At 37.7% G+C, this 19,734-nt stretch overlaps 1 protein-coding gene, 1 long non-coding RNA gene and 1 pseudogene across 2 annotated transcripts in view; 1 reads left to right on the forward strand and 2 right to left on the reverse strand.

Moving 5' to 3' along the window:
- Nucleotides 1–2,667: 2,667 nt before the first annotated feature.
- Nucleotides 2,668–4,460, reverse strand: LOC109264297 (store-operated calcium entry regulator STIMATE-like; annotated as a pseudogene).
- A 1,154-nt stretch (nt 4,461–5,614) lies between these two features.
- On the reverse strand, nt 5,615–6,762 carry LOC109260167 (uncharacterized). Its single transcript, XR_002076897.2, has 2 exons — nt 6,493–6,762; nt 5,615–5,884 (listed from the first exon to the last, which is right to left on the reverse strand). It is a non-coding gene; the product is annotated as an uncharacterized LOC109260167 (long non-coding RNA).
- Nucleotides 6,763–6,795: 33 nt separating this feature from the next.
- ACTR2 (actin related protein 2) overlaps nt 6,796–19,734 on the forward strand; it is a 38,348-nt gene continuing 25,409 nt past the window's right edge. Inside the window, exons 1-2 of the mRNA XM_019438125.2 lie at nt 6,796–6,971; nt 14,912–15,022. Of these exons, the coding sequence (XP_019293670.1) occupies nt 6,924–6,971; nt 14,912–15,022 (159 nt within the window). The 5' untranslated portion in view covers nt 6,796–6,923. The remainder of the gene's footprint in view (nt 6,972–14,911; nt 15,023–19,734) is intronic.

Here is a 19,734-nt window from a genome sequence, read left to right on the forward strand (position 1 = left end):
ATATGGAATCTAACGGATTGCTAATTTTTCCTACATATGATGATGCCATGGTTTTGTAAGAGATTGCTTTATTTTTTATAGGCATGCTGAAGAATTTAGGAGTGTAGTAATGTGATGTCTGAAACACTTTCAAATGGATTAACTTACTTCCATCTAATTTGACTCAACACTTCTAACATAAACGTTTCTCTTAGCAACACAAATGAGAAAGACCTGGAAGAGGTTAGATAATTGACAAGATGGAGAAATACTTTTCCAGGATAAATACAAATCTTTTGACTTAGTGACTTTTAAAACTAAATAATTAAATAAATGACATGGATGTCCTCTTCCTGAGTTCTTCAGGTACAGAATATGCTGTAATTGATTATTGAAAATTAATCAACTGGTAACACTACCAGTTTCTAAAATGAGTAAACATCTTTGGAGTGAATTAGAGTTCTACTCAAAACATCCCTAAGGGGATTTTTTGCTCATTAATTTAGATACTGCAGATACAAATAACAGTATTTTTAAGGAAACCATTCTTTTGAAAAAAATTTAAAAATTTTTAATTCCAGTGTAATTAACAGATGGTATTATATTAGTTTCAGGCGTACAATACAGTGGTCCAACAATTCTATGCATCACCCAGTGCTCATTATGACAAGTGCACGCCTTGATCCCCATCACCAGTTTCACCCATTCCCCCACTCATTTCCCCTTTGGTAACCATCAGTTTGTTTTCTATAGTTAAGAGTCTGGTTTTTTGTCTTTTTTTCATTTGTTCATTTGTTTTGCTTCTTAAATTCCACCTGTGACTGAAATCATATGGTATTTGTCTTTCTTTGACTGACTTATTTCACTTAGCATTATACCCTCTAGATCCATCTATGTTGTTGAAAATGGCAAGATTTCATTCTTTTTTATGGCTGAGTAATATTTATATGTGTGTGTATGCGTGTGTGTGTGTGTGTGTGTGTGTCTGTATGTCTGTGTATATATCACATCTTCTTTACACATTCATTTATTGATGGACACTTGGATTGCTTCCATAACTGGCTATTGCAAATAATGCTGCAGTATAATAGGGGTGCATATATCTTTTCAAATTAATGTTTTCATATTCTTTGAGTAAATACCTAGTAGTGGAATTACTGGATCATATGATAATTCTATTTAAAAATTTTTTTTTAACATTTATTTATTTTTGAGACAGAGAGAGACAGAGCATGAACGGGGGAGGGTCAGAGAGAGGGAGACACAGAATCCAAAACAGGCTCCAGGCTCTGAGCTGTCAGCACAGAGCCTGACGCGGGGCCCGAACCCACGGACCGCGAGATCATGACCTGAGCCGAAGTTGGCCGCTCAACCGACTGAGCCACCCAGGCGCCCCGATAATTCTAGTTTTAATTTTTTGAGGAAACTATACTGTGGAAATCATTCGTATCTATAAATTCTGGAGAGAAAAGAGTTTATTATTTTTATTATTTTACTTCAATACTAGAAGACATTGTTTTCCTTTTCAATTCAAGCATGATACATATCTAAGAATACAAGTGTATTTTAACATTGTTTTACTCTATAACCATAAAAATATACCAATGCATTTCCACCTAAGCACAGAGGATAAATAAAGGTCCAAGGACCTGATAAATCAGGTCCAAGTGAAATGCTAGAATTACTCCAGGAAAGTCATCCCCAACTGGGATGCCAAGTGGGGCTTAAGGTTCATGACAGATCTGGAGTTTCCAAAAATCCTAAGGGTAAACAAAATTCAGGCTTTGGAGTCAGCCAGGCGTGTGATTAATCATAGTTCGGTTATATTATAGTTAGGTGAATTTGGGCAGGTAACTTAATTTTTTAAAACAACTTTGTTGAAATTATAAAATATATTTTACATATCTCAAATGTACAGTGTGATGATTTTTAGTAAATGTATATAGTTGTGCAAGCATCACCAAAATCTAGTTTTAGAACATTTTCATTTCCCTGTAAAGTTCTCTCATGCCTATTCTCAGCCAAACCTAGATCCCAGCCCCAGCAATCACTGATCCACCTCCTTTATCTACAAGTTTGCTTTTTCTAGAAATTTAATATAAATGGAATTATACAATATGTAGTTTTTTGCATCTGGCATAATGTTTGTTAGGGTCATCCATGTTTACAGTGTGTATTGTTTTCTTTTTATTGCTCGATACTATTGTATTGTATGCATATACCACATAGTTTACTCTTTCACAAATTGATGGACATTAGAATTGTTTAACATGTTGCCTATTATAGGTAATGCTGCTATGAACATTTGTGTACGAGTCTGTGGAAATATGTTTTCATTTCTCTTGGGCATATACTGAGGAGTGGAATCTCTGGGTATGCTAATTTTATATTTAATTTTTTTAAAAACTGCCCAATTCTTTTCCAAAGTGGCTGCACCATTGTACCTTCCCACCAGCAATGGAGGGCTCCAGTTTCTCCACATCCAACATGTGTTATTTTCTGTCTTTTTGATCACAGATATTCTAGTGTGGGTATGATACGGTATCTCATTATAGTTTGTTTTTTTTTTTACACTTGCATATTTTCCTCACTGTAATGCCTCCAACTACCACGTTCCCCTCAGTATTGGTGGGTCCTCCCTCTGTCAAGTCATAGTATTCTGGGAGTGAGCAGAGATAGCAAGAGGAGTGGAGGTAGAAGAGGCAGGGAAGAGTAAGAGAGACGGGAAGGACACTGTGGAGTGACTGCTGGCCCACCAGGCAGCTGGCTGGGCCCCCAAACCTGACCTCAGCGTGGGAATATCATACTGGCAACAGTAAGCGGTGCTCCTTTTTCTCGGCAGCCTTCAGGGCATTGGTCTGCGCAGGTGCCCCTCCACGTTGCGCACCTCCATCTTGTCATCCGTTGAGATCAGGATTGCAGACTCCGACTCCTTGTACGTGGGACTCAGCCCTCCGGCAGTGGACCTTGCTCTCCTCCCTTGAGTCCTGATTGGCTCCCCTTTCTTCTAGTTTAGCTTTCGTCCTCCCCTTTCTCCTGAAGTTGTTCACTCTCCAAAACATCAAAGCATTGACGAGGAAGGGGATGATCAGCATGATGATGGCCAGTTTCAGGTCTGAATTTTCAGGGGACTCAATAGGGCCACCTTTTCCCACTGATGTGTGAAGAGGATGATGAAGACAACAGACTTTTAAAAAGTCTTGATCATGGTGTTAAAGAGCACACTGCCTTAGGCTCTGCACTGCAGAAGGTCTCCACGTTCATCAGAACGGGGACTCTCACTGCTGCCACTCTATCAAGACGCAGACGGACTTGCACGCCCATGTAGGTGAGCAGCATGCCCACAGTTATGTCCCAAGAGGGAGCTGAAGTGAACAAGGATCCTCTTCAATGAGACCTGCTAGGTTTGCAAAGTGGATGGACAGCATAACTATGGCTTGTTTGGAAGTATCTAAAAACCGTATCTTCTTTCATGCTTTGGTTCTTTGGTTTGAGCTTCAATGTGCTGAAGGCCACTGCCCAGAGCAGCCCTGCAGGAAGATGCTGAAACTGCGCAGGAGTGCAAGGCTTTCGCCTAGCAGCTCCCACCAACCAGCAGGGCCGCCTGCCCTGCAGTCCCAGCTGTTCCTGGGGAGGCCCTGCATTGACTGCCTGGCAGAGGGGCACCAAAGCCAGCCCACCTGTGGCCTTGCTGCCTGCAGGCCACCACTCTCATTAGGGTTTTCATTTGTATTTCCTCAAGGATTAATGATGTTGAGCATCTTTCCATGTGCTTGTTAGCCATTCATAAAACTTCTTGGGTGAAATGTCTATTCAAATCTTTCACCCACTTTAAAATTAGATAATATGTCTTACTATTGTTGTTCTTAATTTATTCTGGATATAAGTCCTTTGTTGGATATATGATTTGCAAATATTTTCTCCTAGTCTGTGGCTTCTTTTTTTCTTTTCTTTTTCTTAATCCATCAATAAAAAGTTTTAAATTTCTGAGAAGTCCAGCTTATCATTTTTTTTTTTTGAATCATGATTTTGGTGTTGTAGCCAAGCAATCTTTGCTTACTTCAACATCAAAAGATTTTTCTTGTCCTTTCTTCCAGAATGTATAGAGTTTTAGCTCTTTCAAATTTAAATCTATGATCCATTTGAATTAATTTTTGTGTATAGTGTGAAATAAGGGTCAAAATTCTTCTTTTATCCTCCACATAGAAGAATATCCAATTGTCCCAGCACTATTTGTTAAAAAAAAAAAGATTACCCTTTGCCATTGAATTGTTTTAGCACGCTCGTTGGAAATCAATTGGCCATAAATGTAAGAGTTTATTTCTGGGCTATTCTGTACCATTGATCTGTACGTCCATCCTTGTGCCAATACCACATTGTCTTAATTACCATAGCTTTATAACAAGTTTTGAAATCAGTGGAAGTCTGCCACTTTTGCTTTTCTTTTTCAAAATCGTTTTGGCTATTCTGATTCTTTTGCATTTCTGTATAAATTTTAGGATCAAACTTGTCAATTTCTAAAATGAAAGAAAGTCTGTTGGGATTTTGATAGAGATTACATTTGAATTTATAGATTAATTTGGAGAGAACTGTCATCTTAACAATGGATGTTCAACCCACGAACATGGTATATTTACTTATCTAGATCTTCTTTGATTTCTCTCAACAATGTTTCAGTTTTCAGTGTATAGGCCTTGCATTTAATTTATTTGGAGTTTTCTGATGTTCTTGGAAATGGAATTGTCTTCTTAATTTCATTTTCAGATTGTTCACTAATGACATATGAAAATATATTGATTTCTGTTATGTAAGCTTCTATCCTACCACCTTGCTAACCTTAATTTTTTAAAGCCCCATTTCTCATGTGTAAAATAGGGATATTTACCTAGTAAGATTTTTGTGTGAAATAATGTATGCAAAATCGCCACAGAAGGCTAGAAATGAAGTCTCCCTCCCCTCCCCCCCACCAAAATAATTGCCTTAAAATGTATGATCACATTATTTTGAGGAAAGTGAAATGACCAGGTTGTGCCTGGTGTAGAAGGCAGGAGCCAGTTACCAATAGTACTGAATCTGAATTTGCGTAATCAAGGGGTTTGCTGCATTTTCATTAGTGTAGTGAATATTTGTTGATACTTTCTATCATCTGCATGTATTGTTTCTATAATTGTAAGAAAACAAAAATTATAATTTCTTTAAAAGTAAAAAATAAAAGTATGAAATTTAATTTCATAGAGAGGACAATTAAAAGGACACAGAAATGTTTGAGTTCAATTTGCTCAGACCAAATAAATATACCTCCAGGAGGAAAATGGCACAGTGCTAGGCACTGGGGCCACAAAAGGAAGATGTGGTTTGTGAACGAATGCACTGTTTAGCAGGCTGAGGTACCTTAACCACTACTGAAGCAGGTGCGGGGAAGACATATTTCCGAGGCCTCCTATCCGTTCTAATTTGTCAAACTTCCAACAATTATGGCAGATTTTAATCTATTTTATATGTTGAGGTTCCATGTAAGATTAAATTAGAATAAAGTCGCCTATGCCTTTATGACAGTGTAGAAACCACTGGTCTAAGAACAGAACAAAGTGAAAATTGAGAGGCAGCCTAGTATTATAATACTGGACTGAAGGGCTCATGATCCAGGTTTTATTCTAGTCCCTGTACATGTACAGCCATATGAAAGGCACAATTCTAGTTCTCACCTCTCAAAAATGATGGCATTTTTTCTAGACAAATTTTAATATCACTCATCCAATATTTGTTGAGTGTGATAAGCACAAAAATGTTATTCACATACCCACGGTAAACTAATAATGAAGAAAGAGTAAAGAGCATCTTGAGGGTTATCCAGCAAAGTCTTCATAGACGTGACAACTGGGTTTAGAGCATGAGCAGAAGTCTCCTGATTGATGAAAAAGGTAAAGGCATTATAAATAGAAAGAACTATATATTTAAAGGTATTTAATTAATAACAAATAGCCACCACTGAATGGATACTTTATGCATTTTATCCTCACAACCACCCATGGAAGTAGAGGTTAGTATTCCTATGCATAAGCAAGGAGATGTCCAAAATCACAAAATTCTTGAGTGGCAGGGCCCTATCTGAAACTCGGGTTGTCTGATTTCAAAGCCAAGACTCTGGGTTCAAAAAGTACATACACTGAAGAAGAGTGAAGCAATGTGCTGTTGGAAGGGAGGTGGTGAGCGAGGACGCTGAAAAGGTAGGCACCCGCTCCTGCTCGCTTGATATGAGCAAATTGGGTAAAAAGGGGTTGGGCTGGAATTGGGAGACATCGACTATAAACGCATGATTTCATGTGTGTGTATCCATCCCCGCTCTGCTCATTAAAAAGGCCTAAAAGCTATGATACACCAAGCCACGTTCATTGGTCGTCAGCGGGGGAAGTCCAGGTTTACTTCCCATGCCCTCCGCCCTCCCGGCCGTCTCTCCTCGCTACATTCCACTGCCATCTCGCAACAGATCCAGGGTCTTTCTCCTGCCTGCACCTTTTGCAGACCGGTAAGCGACCCCCTCAACTCCTGCGACGCCTTTGGCCGACGCATTCGCCAGATCTGCCGCCATTACGGCCGGGAGAAGATCCAGGAACTAAAAGCGGTGAGGAAGAACCTGGGTGGGCGGTAACCCGTACGCCTGAGCTGGAACAGAAGCTGAAGCCAGAGTTGTAGGCGGGGCCTCAGTTGTAGGCTCCATCTCTTATTGGAGCGTACTGCTGCCAGTCTCGGCCCCCTCCCTCCCACCTCCACCGCTTCCGTGCAGGCTGTGTCTTAAATGGCGGGTGGGGCCGTGCAGTGACTTCCGGTTGGGGGAAGAAAGTTGGGCTGAAGGAGGGGCTGTGAAAGAGGAGGAGGAAGAGGAAAGGGCCGGGCAGCAGGGGCTGTAGGTCGTTCGGCGGCGGCGGCTCTCTTCCGGGCGCACGATGGACAGCCAGGGCAGGAAGGTGGTGGTGTGCGACAACGGCACCGGGGTAAGAGCCCGGCGGAGAAGCCGTGGCCACAGGCCCGGGCGGGGATGTGCTAGTGGCGCGCCGGCCCTCTGCGCCCAGGGTTGCACCCCTGGGCCCTCCGGCCGCCGGGGCCGGGGGCGCGGGGCAGCTCTTCCGGCCTCTGCGGGCGTGGGGAGCTAGCGGACAGAGTCCAGCCCTGGTGTCCCCGAGCCTGCTACCCCTGCGGCTCGGGGTCAGGGCGGCGGGCGAGGCCGACGCTGGACTGGGGATCCAGTCTGCTGCCCGGCAGGGGCCGGCTCCGCGCCCGAGCGGAGACAGTTTGGCTAAAGGACTGGAGGGGTAAAAAGGCTGGGTAGGTTTGTTCGTTGAGGGTTCCATTCCCCAGGGTCGCTGGTTGTGTCGAAAGGAGAAAGAACCAAGAGGCCTTCCTCTTCCTGTATAGTGGAAGATACCGAACGGGAGGCAGGAAACGGGTTTAAAGAAAAAAAAAAAAGGGGGAAGTGCTGTCATGCAATGAGCCGCAGCCCTTTCGCAGTTTTTAAGGGGCGGGGGGGGGGGGGGGAGTTTAGCAGAGCATCATTTACTTTTTGCTCTGCATACTGGGAATTTGGCCCCGGTGCAGCCCCACGGAGACAGTATGTTCCATTGATATTGGGAGATCTAGGACCTTTCAAGGCCCAAGTGTTAATTTTGGACCTTAGAGGAAGTTGATTAGTTTTGGTATTCCCCCCGCCTTCATTTTTTTCCTTAGGTGCAGAACACAGATCATATTAGATGTTAGATTAGATTCTAAAAGGGAAGTGATTATAAAAATTTGGCTAAAATACTGATTTAGAAATCACTTGAAAGTTGTTACTTTCAACCCCCCACCCAAAAGAAAACTTACTTAGGGCAGCACATTAGAAGATAGAAATGTTACTTACTCGGGATGAGATCGATAGTGATCATTTCCCCCTACATTACGGTGATTTCTAACCATTTTGGAGTTGCAGTATTTTGTAACTTTCCTCCTCTTTTCCATGAATGTGACATGTGAATTTAAAAAATAGGCTTCCACTTATGGAATGAGTAAATCACAGGGATGACAGGTGCTGCATAGGGATTATAGTCATTGGTATTGTGATAGCATTATATGGTGATAGATGGTAGCTACACTTGTGGTGAGTGTAGCATAACATACAGAGTTGTCAAATCACTATGTGTAGCCTGAAAAAAAAAAGATTTTACTTGAAATTATTTTAGAAACTGGATTGTTGAGAGGAAAAAAGGAGCTGATATTTACTGACGTAACACTGCCCGTACTGTGCTACAGACTTTTACAAGCAATAATTATACTAGTTTTATATGAACTAAGTTGAAAACATGAGAGTAAGAAGAGTTCTCATATGAGACATCCATATAAAATGGCATGCTTAAAAAAAAAGATCCACTGCTATGGAAACATGTCTAAGACTTACTGGTTAAGTTTTTAAAAAGTTTTAGAATGATCCCGTTTGTGTGAGTGTTCTTTATTAAATACGTTTATGTAAGACCACAAACTTGTACATGAAAGTTTTAGAGGGAAAGAAAGGTATGTTCGTAGTAGTTACCTGTGAGACTGGGGATAAGTGTGTATTACTTTTACAGTTGAAGGTGCTTTTAAAAAATATAGTAACCTGATTCCCCCTGTAGTCTCAAATTGACCTCTAACTAAATTTAAAGCTTCAAAGATTGAATTTAAAATATTTTGTTTTGTAAATACGCCTGATATTCTCTTTATAAATCATGGGGCGCCTGGGTGGTTCAGTCAGTTGAGCATCCGACTTCGGCTCAGGTCATGATCTCACAGTCCCTGGGTTCGAGCCCCGCGTCAGGCTCTGTGCTGACAGCTTGGAGCCTGGAGACTGCTTCAGATTCTGTGTCTCCTTCTCTTTCTGCCCCTCCCTTGATTGTGCTCTGTCTCCATCTCTCAAAAATGAATAAACACTAAAAAAATTTTTTTTTAGAAATCAGAGACAGTTGTATTTCAATGGATACCCTCTTTGAAGGGTAACCAACCCTGTGTTTTGTAGTGTATGAGTTTTTTGATATTCAATTAGAATAGAAATGTTAGCCATGAATTCATTTATGTTACTATTTTATTGGTTTACCTTTGATAGAAAGCTGATTGTATGTTATTGATTAGTCTTATGGCTAATCCATAATTTAAGAATCTTGTGCCTTAAAACAAAAGATCAATTACTATGACATAAAGGAAAAATGTAGTTAATTTGAACAAAAATTTATGTACTGGTGTTATATTTCTATTTATTTTAATTTTTTTTCCAGATTTTCTATAGACATGATTGTCTTCAAGTGAAGAAACAGTTCTGGTGTGATATGTAGCTAGGAATGCTGTGATATTTCTGAAAATTTAGAGGATCCTAAATTTTTTTTTTTAATGTTTATTTATTTTTGAAGGAGAAGAGAGACCGAGCATGAGCTGGGGAAGGGCAGAGAGAGAGGGAGACAGAGAATCCGAAGCAGGCTCCCAGCTCCCAGCTGTCAGCATAGAGCCCGACATGGGGCTCAAACTCACGGACTGTGAGATCATGACCTGAGCTGGAGTTGGACGCTTAACCGACTGAGCCACCCAGGCGCCCCATAGAGGATTCTAAATATAGAAATTCTAGATTTCTTACTGCTTATACTTGATAGTCATCTTGATTTTGTTTAGGTACCTGAAGCTATAGTGAGTTATCTACAATTAAATATTACAGAAGGTATTCATATGTGAGTAGTTGTTTTCCGAAAGCAACTTGCCTCTTATACATTTTAGGTTTTAAACTTAGGCTATTTGAGAAGTTGATGATTTTTTTTAACCCCTCTGTCAGGCCCTAATTTGAATGCTCTAAGAGTGGGTGAGTTCTTATGATCACGTGCCAGATTTGTTCCTGCCTCTCTTCCTCACTAGCTCCCAACTAACCAGGGTCTCCCTCATTAGGGTAGCCCAGAGGAGGAAAACTCATCTGATTCCAATAATTTATGCATTCCATCTTCATAACCATTCAAACCTAACACAGAGTTAGCTCCCTCTAAATAGAGCTACTGAAAATGGCCAGATAGGTGAAAGTCTGGAGATCTGCTTAGGTTTAGCTGTCTTTCAAGAGTTGGCCCAGATCCCTGATGTGTATTGTTACCAAAGTTGGGTGATTTTATCAGCACTGAGATAGCTCACTGACCAGGAAGACTTCTGTGGCTACTGTGTGACTGGTACAATTTTTAGGGTCTAGTGATGCAAAGTAGCTTATAGTGCTAGAATAATTATACTTTCATTTATAATTCTCAGCTTTGTTGTTGTTTATGACCTGCTTCATCAGATTTTTGCTAATTTATATGTTGAACTTAGGAGTACTTGAAGTGTAAACAAACCAAAAACAAATTTGGCTTCGCTCTGCAAAATGCTTTGGAATAGAATAAGTATTTTGGTGGTTTAAGATCAGAATAGTCACTAGGTAATTAAATTAATGATTATGTCAACACCATCAAACTAAATTAATAAAGGAAAAATACAAATTAAATAAGCCCAAGTGAGGCTTTGTAAATCCCAGTTTATTATTTGAGGGGATAAGGGTACTTTTAGAGCAAATGTAGATGGATTTTTTTGTTTTAATTTTTGCTTGAAAGAACATTATACTGTTCATGTTCTTACCATTTGATGACTCAGTGGCAAGTAAGGGAGCCAGTTCAAACCACAGTGCTATGAAGAGGAAACTATATATGGTAAAATCTATTTCTTAAACACACAATGAGAGAACTAAGTGCAAGTCTTAAAATGATTAGAGTAGGGGAAGTACTTCAAGGATTAAAAGGATACTAATTGAGTAGTTTAGAAAAGACTATTTTCTTTGCATTTTATTACATGAATTAGATTTTTTTTTAAGTACTGACTTTTTACAAGAAGGGAAATGCTGGATTGTCTGTTCACTTTATGTTATTAAGAAATAGATTATTTTAATTAAATTCTTGTTATCATAGCTATTAATGCTTTCACATTTGAAATAATGCAAAAGAGTGCAGCTATTGTCGTTTTGACTAAGTATCTAATACCCTGTAGGAGCGCTCTCGCTGGATTGCTATGGCAGCATCTGTTTCCAATAAGCTACTGCTTAAGCTGAATAAGTAATTTCATTAATAAGTGATTGATATCTTTGAATTAAAGCCAAATTTCCTTTTGTTTTGTAAAGCACAAATAAGTAGGTTTACAATTGGTTTTATAGTTTCAGAGGGTCTCAAATTTCAGGGAGGTCTTCTTATGTTAGTCACTTGGCAACTATTTTATCCCTTAAAATATGCTCAAAAAAGAATTTTAAGATATAAACCACCCATCTGAACATTTATAATCAGTAAACATTGACTATTGTGATTATTTATGGATTTGCCATGTTGCATGTTCCTGAGTATGTGTAGCTCAGAATGAGAGGGGAGGCATGTCAACCTTCACTGCCTCCCCCCTGCACCAGGACTTGATTTATTTCCTATGCCAGGCTCATCCTCCCACCTCCAGTTTTTAATGATTTCTCTCTTAAATCATTTGTTTATGTTTAATATGCTGAAGATGACCCTTACAAATTTGTTGATTCTTTTTTCAGTCATTCTACAATTTCTTTAAAAACATAAATAAGTGAGCATTTTCAGCTACATGAATGGACAGTTTTGGCCCATGCAGTGTCCTTATCTGTTCATTACTTTGAGGTAAACATAAGAATTTAATATCTGCATAGTATTTACTTTCTATATTTGGAATATAAGGTAAATTATGACCAGTGCTGATACTGGGCTGATGCTCATAACAAATTTTATTTATATAGAAATTTGGGTATGGTTGGAATAATAATGACAAGAGATTCTCTGTCCTTCCGTATCATTTCAGTTCATATCAAGTGAGCTGAATTTTGACTTAAGGGCAAAAGAGTTTAGGATTTAGAAGAGTGTGAGAGGTTTTATTTTTTTCCTCTTAATGTTAATGTACTTGAAAATATTAGATATTATTCATTTCCTCTGTGGCAGTTGTCTTTCCAACTCCTGGGTCTCACTGATAAATATTTGAAAAGACATCTTGTAAAAATGGATTAGCACTACTGAATTCCATTTAACACTCCTTTAGGGTAAGAATATATTGTAGTTCTTCACTGTCAACCACTGTTCAAGTGGAGAAGTAGGTATGAGCAAACAAGTAATCTGTTCCTTATGCCATCATATTGTACTACTGCCTTGAAAGATAATCCAGTAAGTAGTTTTAGAAATGGGTATCTGTAACTGAAAAATTCCCCAGCCTTGGTGGCTCAGAGGTAAACTGACCAGGACTAGGTTTTGTGGGTTTGGAAGAAAATGTATATGAACAGTATGTTTTATGTAGATTCTAGAATGTAAATATGAACTGAGAAGGTAGAAATTCAGGTGGTATTTCAGACAGATTTTTTTCATAACATTAATCTGCATAAGTCATGACTTTAACATATTTTAAAAGCTCTATTTATAAAAGTCTTACAATTCATTTGAAATTCTGGATGGCAGAATGTTCTCGGCTATTTATAATTAAATGTGGTTCATCAAAATTTCCACCAAGGTTGTTGTAGAGATCTTTGAAATAAGAAAATTCTGTATTTTGGGGAGTTAGTCAAAAGTTGGTAAGTTTAAGATTGTTGCTAACTTTTACCACCATCAAATAAAACTGTTCCTTGTAGATAGTAGCTTTCTGTCAAGGGGTAGGTTAAAAGTTTCTGTCAGCCTTTTTGTTATTGCTGTCATGTGTCACATTTGGATACTGTTTTTCTCCTTAATTCTCGGAGAATGTATGGTGCCTGGAGCCATGAACAATGCACTTGTTCTCAATATGAAACATATGCTCTGTATTAAAATAATCACACGGGGCATCTGGGTGGCTTAGTCAGCTAGGCATCCGACTCTTGATTTTGGTTCAGGTCATGATCTCATGGTTCATGCGATTGAGCCCTGCTTTGGGCTCTGTGCATGGAGCCTGCTTGGGATTCTGTCTCTCTCTACCTCTACCCCTCCCCTGCTTGCTCTCTCTCAAAATAAATAAATAAGCATTTAAAAAAAATAATCGCAGTATCATACTCGCAAAACAACAGCAAAACTTCTAGTTTTTACTGATCAATTATATAGTATGCACTTAACTATATGCCAGACACTGTTCTAGGCACTTGGGATTCATCAATAGATGCAAACATCCTTGCACATTGAATAGAGACTTGTTAAGGAAGAGAGTAGAGACTATGATTACATATCCTGTTCTGTAGCTTCCTCCTCTTGCCCTGAAGTTTTAATTGCATTTTCCTTGCAATGACTGCTCTTAAAAGTAAGACTAAACAGACTATATTATTGGTATAAGAATTAAAAACCCTTGGTTTGGGGTGCCTGGGTGGCTCAGTCAGTTGAGCGTCTGAGTCTGGATTTCGTCTCAGATCATGATCCCAGGGTCGTGGGATTGAGCTCCGCATCAGGCTCCGCTCTCTCTCTCTCTCTCTCTCTCTCTCTCTCTCTCTCCTCCTCTACCCCTCTCCTTGCTTACACTCACTCTCTCTGAAATAAAAAACAAAACAACAAAAAACCTTGTTTCTATTTTCAGTTTTACTGTAGTTGTTAAATTTCCTAGTGTATCAGTTTCTTAAACATTATCAGAGTCAATGTTATGCCCTCATTGAAGGAGTACACTGTCTGAATATAAAATTATGTTACCTGGTATTACTAACCATCTAAATATGAAAATATAAATGGTTAAAAAAAATGCCTAATGGGGCAGCTGGGTGGCCCAGTCGGTTAAGCGTCCGACTTCAGCTCAGGTCATGATCTCACAGTCCGTGAGTTCAAGCCCCGTGTCAGGCTCTGTGCTGACAGCTCAGAGCCTGGATCCTGCTTCAGATTCTGTCTCCCTCTCTCTCTGCCCCTCCCCTGCTTGTGCTCTGTCTCAAAAATAAATAAAAACATTTTTAAAAATGCCTAATAAATGTTTGTGTTAACATGATGCTAGCCCAGATGCTATTTCCTCCCCCCGCTATTTTGATAAATTTTTCTTAAGGGAATTGCCAGAGATGAATGAAAGCCTGCTTTAGAATTGAAGCTTTAGGGGGCACCTTGGTGGCTAGTCAGTTAAGCATCTGACTCTTGATTTCAGCTCAGGTCTTTGTCTCATGGTTTGTGAGATTGAGCCCTGAACTGGGCTCTGTGCTGACAGTTTATACCCGGCTTAGGATTCTCTCTCTCCTTCCCTCTCTGTGCCCTCCCCCCTCACATTCTGTCTCTCAAAAAAAAAAAAAAAGAATTGAAGCTTTAGTTCTGTTCAGTTTCTAACGTTTCTCTTTTAAAAAGTTCTTAGCATTTGTTGAGTGAATCTGTCCATTTCCCACTTGTGTGACCACTGTGTGCTGAGATCTCTTTGAGTCATTGGGCTCCACCATGAACTGCTCAGGTTAAGCTCCCTGCTTTCCTGAGACTTTCTCTGTACTGGGAGACTTAAGCACTAATTAAGCAGTTAACTGGCAAATAAACATGAATTCTGGAAGTAGTCACTGCCATAAAGGAAATAAAAGGAGGATGACAGGTTGGGTGACTACTTTGGATAATTTGAAAGCACCAAAAGTTTAAAATATTGCATAAATGTAAAGTGGTATTTTTCAAATGCTGTTTTTATTTTTATTCTTTATTTAAAAAAATTTTTTTTAATGTTTGTTTATTTTTGAGAGAGTGTGGGGGAGGGGCAGAGAGAAGAAGGAGACACAGAATCTGAAGCAGACTCTGGGCTCTAAGCCATCAGCACAGAACCCGGATGCGGGGCTCGAACCCACAAACTGTGAGATCATGACCTTGAGCCAAAGTCGGATGCTTAAGTGACTAAGCCATCTAGGAGCCCCTCAGATACTGTTTTTAAATGGACATAGTAAATACCTCGACACTAACCCACTTTTACTGTTCTCTTCCAGTTTGTGAAGTGTGGATATGCAGGCTCTAACTTTCCAGAACACATCTTCCCAGCTTTGGTTGGAAGACCTATTATCAGATCAACCACCAAAGTGGGAAACATTGAAATCAAGGTAATATTTGATTTATTGATAAATGAGGATCAAAACTTGTGAGGGGTTCTTTGAATTTGAATTTAGTAGTTTTAAGATATGATGCCATGAAAAGCAAAGAGGGAGGACTGAATTTCTTGTATTTTTAATTTATATCAACACTTGAAGAAAGGCACAAAAACTGAAATTAATTTCATCTGACTTTTAGTATGACTGATGCCATTACTCTCTGAATGGAGTAAACTCTTAATAAGATTTTTATATTGATGTGAATATTATATTAGTGACTCAAAGTTCTGTTACATATAATGTTTAAAAGAAATCAGCCTGATATTTTTATGTCTTTCAATTCCATATATTTTTCATTATATGTTAGTGTCTATTTGGAACCTAAGACTTTTCATGTTCTCATGGCCTGATGTTCCTACTTTTGAATATAGCTAGTCAGGAAAACATAAGATATCAATTTCATTGGTTTCTTTTTTCACTAATATAATAACTGACTTCCATAGTGTGCAGGAGGAAGCCCCGCAAGTCTTTATTTGGCCTTGCATTATTTATCTTCCCATGAGGAGAGAGGAGGGAAGTTGTCATTGCCTACTCACTGTACTAACATGAGAGACTGGACATTAAGGATGATAAGACTTTTCTCTGTATTCAAGGGATTGGAAATCAAGTGGGAGTTACGATATTTAAAAAAAAAGAAAGAAAGAAAAGAAATAGAACAATCAAAAGGTCGTTGGTCACCAATTGACTTAAATTCTTCAGGTGGCCTAGGGATCTGATTATAAACAATGCAGTCGAATTTAGGGGCCTGTTTACTGAGTGAATTGTGAACAAGGTAGCATTGTTGGTCCTATCTGGACAGTCTGGCAAAACTTCAGTTAGATTATGAGTCATTTGAAATAGGAATTAGGATGTACCTCTTTGGGACATTGGTTTGAGATATCTAGGAAGATGATAATAGCTAGTAGAGATTAGCTACTTGGTAGCTCTCTGCCCTTGTTACTAAAGAATTGAGTTACACAGTGAATAAAAATACAACTGAAACTTAGGTTCTATGTTAAATTCTTAAAGACTTAAAATAATGAATGATTCTGGCCCCTGTTTTGTTATTTTCAGAACATTCAACATGATAATGGTTTTTTTCAGGGTCTTTTGGGAAATTTAGGGGATACCTTATTCTCTTTTTGTGAGTGCCTTTCATTCTGATTGCATTTAATCTTAAATGAACGAGTTAAAATTTAACTGATAATAGTGATAAGGACAAACTTCTTTTAATGAAGTTGGAAGTCACACTTTTCATTCAGTATCAGGCTTTTAAAGAATGTCTTTTTTATATACTTTATGGATAATGACATTTTTGAGGTGTAAAGATACGTCATGTCTAACCATTTTTATTCTCTAACATGGCAGAAATAATTACATATCTTTTCACTCCCACTTTCTTGCTTTTTAAGGCCAAGTGATAGAAATGAAACTAGCCCATATTCTACGACATTTTTGCTGAGGAATTCCCCAGTAGCATTTGCTTGTATGGTTTGTCATTCTGTGTTCTGTTGGCTCAGTTCTGTTCAATCTGCTCAGTCTTTTAAGTCTCTCAAGTTAATTTGTTCTTCCAGTAGAAAATAGTAAAAGAAATCTGTGTCAAATTTAACCGGACTACTAGCACTTGGTAAAAGCAGTCTAAACTCACCCTCTGCCTACTCAGCTAGACCTTTTCTGTTATCATTTATTTTCCTTATTTAAGATTCTTAAATTCAGTAAAGAATTAAAGAAACTTGACTTTTTGGAATTCCTGTGCCTAGTGGATTGACTTATACTTTTTGTGTTTTGTTAGCTAAAATGTGGTGATAGACTAAAAACTGGAAACTTAAATTGTTTAATGAGTTAATTTTCATTCAGGAGTAATAACTGTCCATGTTACTTTGGCCCTAATTATTAACTCCGTAAAATATAGTACTGCATCTGACCTCTACCTAATTTGTCTCTATTGCTTGTTATGTTTAAAAATTTCAGTGAGGATTTTATTTAGGCCTTTTCTGACTCTTACTTCTACCTTCTCTTTCTTCACCTTTCTTGACCTGTTGAAGTAGAATAACAAAAAGATGGTAAGTGAGGTTACACACATGCTCTCTGTTTGTTTTCCACTTTTGCTTGATGGGACAGTAGTTGTTGTTTTGTGTCCCTGTAGTATTGGGGAGGGGGGTGATTCCATATTTTAATTTTAAGTACTTTGATTTTTAACCTTTTTCATTGCTTCAATTGGGTAGCAACTAATTAAGTCCTGTACTTTCCTGATTGCATACAATGGACCAAACCAGAACTAATTACTAACATAGTTTTGAATTGTTTTCCTTGTGTTTCTTGTAGATGAATGTTATAATTAAAATGGAATGTGGTGTGCATAATATTAGAAACCAAGTAGCTTTATTTAGGATATGTATGATCCAGAGAATTGGGATGAAATTGTTACATTTGGATAAATCTATTTTATTGATCAATGTTAAATTGAACATTGCCTATCATAGTCTGTATATTTTTGCATTCCAGTTTGGTAGCACATATAGCATAGTATTTAATAAACTGGGCAAAATTTTAATAAGCAGATGAGCTATAGATAGTAAAAGGGGAGGAAAAGAGGTTGACTTTTTCCTATACCATTTTTATTGATGAGCAGATTTTACAACATTACTTGAGAATAAATAAGAAAAATGTGAAAGTCTTGTAAGACTTTTCCATAAACAACAGATCTTCCCCCTAAATAAATACCATTGTGTGGCTCCTTTTTCTTTTGAACTCAAGATGGGCACATCCCAGACAATTCACTCTTTTAATATATATTTTTTGTGATAGTCCTGAAGTGCTTCAGTAGTAGGTATTTTCAGGTTTGTCTGTTTTTGATACTATTTGTGAGCAGCTTTGACAGAGACTTTGGTTTTAAAGTGTGTTCACTGTTTTCCAATTTGAGGTGACATTGTTCAAAATAATTCTTGGCAAATATAAGCTACACTGCCTGCTTTTCATAAAATATAAATGCCTTTGAAACAGCATCTCTGACAGTTACTGTGATTTCTTATTCTTTCAGGTAGTAGGTGATAGTTTAGGCTTGAAGTCCAGTGATGAGATGGGTGGTAAAAATCTAAGGTTCTGAGGTATGAGGGCAAGTTACAAAGCTCTTGGCACTTGTAGTTTTGGAAGTTGAAATGTTCTAGGGATGATTATACGTTTTAGGATATTTTTAATTAAAATTTTTAGCTAGAGGTGAATTTTAAAGTAGGTGCTTGAACTACTCACAAATATGTGTACTAATTTAATCGGTTAACACCTGTTTTCCATTTTAACTGTCCCTCCTCTTTGTTCAGAGGATGGTAAAATATTCAATGCCAGATGTTTCTTTCAGTTAATTCTTTATAGTATGTATGTTCTAGAAGTAGATAGATGAGGCTTTTATTTTGAGTTGGTGTTGGGTCAGACATATGTAAGTCCCTATTCCTGCATGGGAAAAAAAGTAAATATTCTGATGAAATCAGATCAGACTTATTCTAAATTTGTTGAACTATAATTGTGAATGTATAATGATTATATAAGACATCTAATTAATTAATTAATTTTGTGCAACCCGTAGAAAGATACATTCTAGAGGAAAGTAAGTAAGAAAATTGTGTATTATATTTGTTAATGGTCAATAGTAATACATATTCTTGTAGGTATAGATTTCCCCCTTAACATTTTATTAACAAGTATTTAGAATGTATAGCAAAGTTGAAAGAATTTATAGTGAAACCCATATACCCATCACCTAGATTCTGACATTAATATTTACTCTACTGACCTATCACATATTTATTCATCTCTCCATCAGTCTATCTCATTTTTTGATGTATTTCAAAGTATCCATGTACTTCTCCCTAAATAATTCAACATATGTGTGTCATTGACTAGAATTCACAGATACGGATTTTTAGTTTTGTGTTTTCCTATCAGATGATTTTAAACAGTTAATACTTAAGTTACAGTACATTTGAGTTATGGTAAATTAACTTTATAAGAAATTAGTTGCAACAGAGAAGTTTTAGTGAACATTTCTAGCATCTGCTTTAACTTTGTTTTTCCTTTTTGTTGTTGCTTTCAGTGGATTTTCCAGAAATCTTTTTTCGAGACCTCGCCTGTTTTTAATTATCATTTTCAAAAGTTTTAAACTCCTATATATTTAAACTTCATTTTGAGACATTTTATGTTAATTTTAATGTTTTTTTTCATTTCTTCATGTTTTAAACTTAAGGTGTTGTAGCAAATAGTAGCTATTTCTGATTTTTGTTTTTTGTTGAGTTCATCAGTATATGTAGAAATCAAGATTATTTAATATCTTGACTAGCTGATTTCTAAAATAAGCTTAAATTCTAGGACATCATTAGCTCTATTATACATACAAAATTTGACTTTTCAAATGTGGGTCATCTTAAGTGTGCTCTCATTGGAGACAAGACTTGTGAGTACTCCACTTCACGTGTGATCGCATAGTTTTCCAGTATTATACTTTAAGATTGAAAATGTTGCTCGTGAGATGATTTTTAAAAATTGTTTCCCTGTGTCTTAATTTTTTTGTAGCTCTACAAATTTTCATTGATCTTGGTGAGGCATGTATAGAAACTCAATTTCAATTCTAACTTAGGTATATGCAGGTAGAAATTTGTGAAATTTGCAAGTTATGTGGTGCATATCTGCCTTAT

This window comes from Panthera pardus, unplaced genomic scaffold, assembly GCF_024362965.1.
Source record: "Panthera pardus isolate Hobbes unplaced genomic scaffold, ASM2436296v1 HiC_scaffold_25, whole genome shotgun sequence".
In the NCBI taxonomy this organism is placed as follows: Eukaryota; Metazoa; Chordata; class Mammalia; order Carnivora; family Felidae; genus Panthera; species Panthera pardus.